The sequence below is a fragment of the Egretta garzetta genome, unplaced genomic scaffold, assembly GCF_000687185.1.
Source record: "Egretta garzetta isolate BGI_Z169 unplaced genomic scaffold, ASM68718v1 scaffold154, whole genome shotgun sequence".
Taxonomy (NCBI): domain Eukaryota; kingdom Metazoa; phylum Chordata; class Aves; order Pelecaniformes; family Ardeidae; genus Egretta; species Egretta garzetta.
In genome coordinates, this window is record NW_009259600.1 from 4,354,077 (window position 1) to 4,361,005 (window position 6,929).

General features: G+C 37.6%; 1 protein-coding gene across 1 annotated transcript in view; it reads left to right on the forward strand.

The window, feature by feature from the left end:
* Positions 1 to 566: 566 nt before the first annotated feature.
* The window catches only part of VPS13B (vacuolar protein sorting 13 homolog B), a 482,902-nt gene continuing 476,539 nt past the window's right edge, over positions 567 to 6,929 (forward strand). Inside the window, exon 1 of the mRNA XM_035893844.1 lies at positions 567 to 744. Within this exon, the coding sequence (XP_035749737.1) occupies positions 598 to 744 (147 nt within the window). The 5' untranslated portion in view covers positions 567 to 597. The remainder of the gene's footprint in view (positions 745 to 6,929) is intronic.

The following is a 6,929-nucleotide window of genomic DNA, read 5'->3' on the forward strand; positions in this document are numbered from 1 at the left end:
AAGGGTCTCCTCAGGGGGTCGGGAAAGGGCGGAGGGCCGGAGGGGAGCTGTGGCAAGTGGCAACGTCGCTTCGGCTTGGGTTTTGGCGGATTTTGGTTTGCTTAGAGCTAAGGGTGGCACGAGGCTGGCGTTTTTGCCGTGTGCACGATGCTCACGGTGTCCGGTCGGTGAGGTGTTTCTGGGGTGGTGTTTTAGTGTGGCCTTTCGTCAGGTAAGAGTGACAGGCTTCTGTCACTTACATTTGATATGAAAGCATGGTAGGGTGCTTGGCCTCCTCCTTCTCTGTTTTTTGGTTTGCTTGGGTTGGCTTTTCTTTTGATAGTGAGCAAGCCAGTTATTAGTTCCTGCGTATATATCTAAAAGCTGAAAATTTGTAAATGCAAACAGATGCGCTTTCATCCTGGTATATATTTCATCTTTATGTATCTACATATAGACACGTATGTTTAGAAAGCAGAATTTGAAATACAGTTTTTCATACCTTCCAACAACATGACTGTTGCTTTATTGAAAACTAGGCTGACAGTTTTATAAATAACATCTCATTATCTCGTCTTTTTTCCTAGTGCTTGAGCTGTAATACAGGAATCTTCCATAATGCTGGAGTCCTATGTAACTCCTATTTTGATGAGCTATGTGAATCGCTACATAAAGAACTTGAAGCCGTCAGACCTACAGTTGTCACTCTGGGGAGGAGATGTTGTACTTAGTAAACTCGAACTAAAGTTGGATGTACTTGAACAGGTATGTTATATTTACAGTAGTTACAGTCTGTGTCTTTGATTTAAAAGACGTTGACTAAATAATTTACATTGGTCTGCACAAATAAATGTTCATTTAGTGCTCGCTGTTTTTCTTCTTATGCAAGTCCTTTTTTTCCTCTGCGTTTAGTTATCCTTGCATTAATTCCATGCCATTTGTTTAGTAATGAATGGTAATTCTTTGCATATTCTGTAAGTCATGGGGTGTGAAAGGAAAGGTTTTTCTGTGGACATGTTTCTACTTTCAGTAACCATTGTTTTACAGCACAAACATTAACTAAATTGCTTTCCTGGTCATATTTACTTATTGCATATAGTAATTAATTCAAAATGTCACCAAGTAAAGTAGGATCTCTTTTTAAATTTTGTGTATTAAACACAAATTTGTGTTCTCTGTATTGCTTTATGACTTCAGTTTTCATCATTCCAGTTGTATCTAAACTTTAAGAGTAATTGAGGGGCAGATTTGATCAGCTGGTTTGTGTGGATTAGATCAGAGGCTCTGTAAAACTTAAAAAGACAAGCTTGACCAATTAAAAGACTTGATACAGAATTTGGAGCCTGCTGTCAATATGAACTGGTGAAGTCTTAGTGGAGGGACTGTTTCCTTCTGTGCTTATCTGAGTTGACAACTTGAGGAGCTGAGGGTGTGAGATAGCTAAAGCTGTTTTCTGTTGTGCATGGTGTAGCGAGTCTTAGCTAGAGTCCTGTGTCCAGATGTAGGTCAGCTGAAGGTGCCGAGAGAAATGCAGCAACAATAGGAGGACACTTAGACAATATGGCCATTTAAAGGGAAACAGGGAATGTGTTTTTAATTTTGAATAAAATAAGGTGAGACAAGTTAGGGCAAGAGTTATATGGAAGAGACAAGAAAGAATGGAATAAATTGCACCCAGGGAGGCTTAGATTGGACAGCAAGGAAAATTTTTCTAATGTTTTAATCAGATTATGAGGCAATGGAGTAGACTGAGGTGACGGCATGGTTTCTATCGGGGATACCTTTTAAAATGTGAAAGAAATATGTATGGTTAATTAAGTATCTCTGATCCTGTTCTGGGAGAGGAGATGATCTTTCAAGGGATGCCGTCCTATTTTCTGTGCTGCTGTGAAGAGCCCAATTATGTCTTCCCCTGAGTATTTGGTGGCCTCTGTACTTTCTCTCGAGTCTTTTGGTTCCTCATTTTCTTGGTACAGCTTGTTCATACAGCTGCATACTGTGGATATGAGACTGCAGTTGTGTAGCATGTGTTCCTCCTGTGAATGTTCAAAGCCTTTTTAAATATGTATATATTATGGAATCAAAGAAGGGTTGATCAGAAGGGAATTCTGGAGGTTATCTAGTCCAACCTCCTGTTCTGAGCAGAGCTGTTACAGGCATTATGTTAGATCAGCTTGTGGTTTTCTCTGGTTGAATCTTAAAATCTTCTGTCTTGGTTATGAAAGCCTCCTTTTTTGGTAAACTGTTCCAGTGCTATACTGTGTAGGGAGAATGTTTGTCCTAATAACAAGGGTTGACTTGGGATGGATATATCAAACTTGCTATATTACCTGGCACCATTAGGATTTTGCTGCTGTCATCTATGTTGTTCCCTTTCAAATAGTTGCAGTTTGCTGGTAGGTGACCCTTGGCTTTGTCTTTATCTGCCCATGTATCAGCTGAGTACCTAAATATCCAGTGCAATCAGTTGCTGTCATAGCTCTTGTAAAGGCAAATGTTGCCATATATACCTGTGCTCATGCCTTACTGACTTGAATGGGGATGCAAATATGTGATGAAAGCAAAATTTAGCTTGGATTAATTTTTTTTTTACATTTTTTGGCTGTGTGTTTATGTGAAACGTAGTGATCTTAATTTAGTTATTATTATTCTTTGGAACTTGCCTAGACCCACAGGCTGTACTTGGGGTGTCTTTCTCATTCTTACAGAAGGGATGCTGCTTTATGCCTGCTCAGCGAAACTCTTTAAGTATGTAGTATGTGTTATAATAACATCCCTGAGCCTTTGCAGCTGGCAGGGAGCTCTTCTGAAAAGCTAAAGTCTCTGGAAGTTACCAGTATATGTTATTTTATTTGGATTATCTGCCTGAATGGATCCATGATACCCAAAGTTAATCACTTTCACTGGTCTTCCTTTCCAATATCCTTTCTGTCTTGTGCTCTTATCCCCAGCATGGTTCCCTGCTCCTTATCTGGCATGAATGCAGCCTTGATTTCATGCTTTAGGAGTTGGATACAAATGCATGTACCCTGGATATCATTGTCTGGAATCTTAAACGTTTTCAGAGGATTCCAGCTTTTGTGGAACTACATGTGATTATTTAGGAACATTAGTATAGGTGCCAAATTACCTGGACAAAGCACCTTATAACAGATCTGGGAACCAGTCTGTTCTTTCTCCCTTCGCTCCTTGCACTTCAGCTGATGTTAGGGTTCCCATGTCATGTTGTGCTCTTACAGGCCACTAAACAGAATCCCAAAGAACAGATGAGACCAAAGTGCAAACTGCTGTCTGCCTTCTGGAAAATCTTACTTCAAGCTATTTTTGGGACCAAGTTAGAACTAGTACCTTAAGAAATCAGATGTAATGTAGCTGTTGACATAGAAAATTTGTCAAACCCAAAGAGAACATTTTAGTACCTGAAAATACTTTGCATGTTTTTATGTATATTTATGTATGGTTTATATGCTCACATTAAATTCAGCTGAATGTTATTGCAATAACTCTTCATTTTTGTCCTTCCCCTGTACTGGTTTGTACTTGGGTTCAACATAGGTACAATGTAGCTGTTGTACATAATTTTGTTGCTCTTCGAATAGCCCGTTAATTTTTTAATTATTATCTTTAGTTGAAGAGTAAATCTAATAAAATTTTGATACTATTTTTTTCCCTGGATGATTCAATTACTAAAAGACTAAGCATTGTAATAAATCTTCCATCTAGGCATAATAACTGAAACATTGTACAAAAATACTTAAAGAAAAAGTATGTTATGATTAAACATTAATACTAAAATATTGTTTTATGGAAAAGCCTTTTAAGCACTTTTGGCAACTTTTATGTGAAGTCACCATGGTATCAGAGGTAACAGAACTACCTATAAAGTTGGTAACTAGCTTGTGTATAATGTTTCTGTTGACACAGTGGTACTGAAGAGATAAGATACATGGTGAGCTCTTGCTGCTTGTATATATTTCTATAACGTTCTAGCTTATGATGTTAGGTGTTTTACAGACTTGGAAGGAGAAGATGAAATGGTTTTTGATTGGAAGACAAAGGAGAACTTGATCTAAAGATTATTGAGTTTTATTGTAGTGTGGACATTTAATACCTGAAAGAATTTAGAAAGAAAGAAATATGAAAAATGGTAATGCACGTAAAATAATTCTAAGGAAATGAGGGCGTTAAAATATCCTTACTGTAAGTGTCTGTGTTATGTGCCACTAGGTCGCTTGTGAAATACAGCCTTGAATGTGAAGAAAAGTTATTTGAGTTAATACTGACATGGAGGAAACTACTTGCCTATCACCCTGAAGTTTGGGAGAGCCCTGTATTTTAGAGCAAGGAGAGATTTTAGGGCAAGGGGAATTTCCATTTTCTAATCTGCAGTCTTGCATGATATTGGTCAGTTATTTATGTGTCAAGCCCAGGAGTTCATTTACAGACTTTATTTTTTTTTTTTGAAAGATTTATGACTTAAATGTAAAATCTAAAATGTAATATCTAATCAGTCATAAGTACAAAAGATACATTAAGAATTTAATGCTCTACTTAATGAAAGGGGAAAGATTGCACAGGAAAGGAAGAGGAATAAAAATGGCCTTTGTTATGTTGTATTATGAAGAAGTTACTAAATTTGGCACATGTTTGGTTTGTATTGTCTTCTGAAATAACACAACAAAGATTCCTCTGCATTGCTTTTGTGAAACTTGCTTGTGCAATTAGGATAATGTCAGACAATATTTGTATCCACATTCCTTTGAAAAAGAAGAACCGTGTCTTCTAAACATGCTGTGCATTTGGTTGTATCACTTCTAATTCCTGCTTCTGTTCAGTTTCTTTCAATATCTTAGCTAGACAAAAATGAGAATGTGTTAAAACCATCCAGCAAATAGTGGAAAACTGTCTATTCTAGAATGCCTTTTGAAGTAAACTCATAACGTACACTTGTGAGCTCAAGTTAGGATCTACATAGACATTGTGGTATTGATGAGTGACATAAAGATTCCATATCTGCTGGTCTGGAAAGGGAATTTATTTCTGTTACTGTTAATAGTGATAGTTCACTGCCTTGATTCATGAAAGCATTGTCTCAAGTTGTAATGTATTTTTAGACTACATGGTTTTTTGCCCATTTATTTCTGTATCCCCCTCGAAAGCTGCAGGACATAAGGCGTTTTTCCTTTATTGTATGACCCGTGTAGCAACATCTGTAGCTAAACTGCCCAGAACTAGCTTTTTGGTGGCTTAATTGAAATTGTCTGGATTAAAGTTTTATTTGTGTTGATTGTAAGCCTAAGGCTGAATTTTTAGGAGAGAGGCTTTTAGCTCAGAATATTTATGAATGAGATTAAGAAAAAAAGACTTTGTAAAAACAAATAAACAATTTTCTTCAAACTTTTTACAAGAAGGTCTATAACTATTTTTTTTTTGGTATGGGGACTTGAAATTAGATGTGATTTTGCATAAGCATGGCTGAGGTAGGAGTCAAGAGTTTTCCTGACAGGTGTGGTTTTTTCTTTTTTCTTTTTTCTTTTTTTTTAAGCTTCGTTCATGAAAGCTCATTAAACCCCAGAACTAGTTTACGAACTGAAAGCTGTACTGTGCAAAAAATAGAGCTGTAATTTTGTGTAGTTGTCTTCTCTGAAGATTTTGTCAGCAATGAATATACTGCATCTACTCTTAGCTCTTGCATGCAGGATGAACGTTTTTGTAGTTCTAGTAGAAAGGTGGAAGAGGTATCAGCCATAGAATGGAGAGGGCGCTTGTCTCTGTGATGGTGGTGGGTATTAATGTGTAAGAATAGTTGACTTCTCTTTTGGGTGACTCACTAGAGGCTATCTCAGGATGCCAACCTGTCACAGTTGAGGTAGCGTACAACTGTGAACTTATCACGTGATAGCTACTTAAAAAAATAAAAATTTTTAGTGGGGTTTCAAAACATATCACTAAGATTTAATTACAATTTCAAGATGTTAGGCAAATAATGACATTAGCTTCACAGAAATAGTCTATAGGTAGACTTGATAATATATTGTCAAGTACTGAATGCAAAATAAAATTGTCCTCAAATTTTATTCATGTAGAACTTCTATACAGCAGGGATAAATCTAGAGTCAAGCAGTGCAGGAAAACAGGCTTTCTGGATCCACTTCTAATTGTGTGTATCTGGAGTTCCCTAGCAGCTTGGCGGCTTGACCTCAGAGTTTCATGGACCTTCTCTATGTAACTCCTACTCAAAGCATGGGAATACCTAAGCTGAGTTGAGGTGCAAAGGTGCTTAAGCCCCAGGCTGCCCGGTAAATTCTGAAGTTCTGAACAGACGCTTACGTTCCTGCGTTACTAAGAAACACAACAGTTAAGAACCCAATGGCCAAAACTATTGCCCAGCATTTAGGAGACTTAGATTCACTTCCTTTCTCACCCTGACAAGATTCACAACTGTAGTTCCTAGCATCTAAGATGAGGACTCAAACACCAGGCTATAAGCAACTCCCAAGTGAAGACACCTGTTGTTTTTTCCTCATTAGAACTTTAAACCTTTGTAGCAAAAAATGTCAGGATGGGAGATCAGAAAGGTAAGAAGGTATATCATTGTTGAAGCCTCATCATTAGAATACTTAGTATTGAGAATGCTGACTTAGAATTCTGACGTACTATCAACTATTGTTTCTTTATTTTGCACTAAGCATGTATTTTCATTATTTGAAATCTGATTTCTAGTCCTTGGACCAGGTCTCTAGCTGCAGGTGGCTGTTCTGTCCAATAACCATTAAGCTCACACTTCCCAGGAGAACTCCTGAGGCTACTGGGGAATTTTCTACCCTTTTGATCCAAGGTAGATGAAGGCACCCAATGTGCTGTCCAGTGCTACCTACCCAAGATCCAAAGAGTTTATCTGAACCCCTGCACCTTGTGTTTACTGCTGACTCGCCACATGTAGCGGCTAG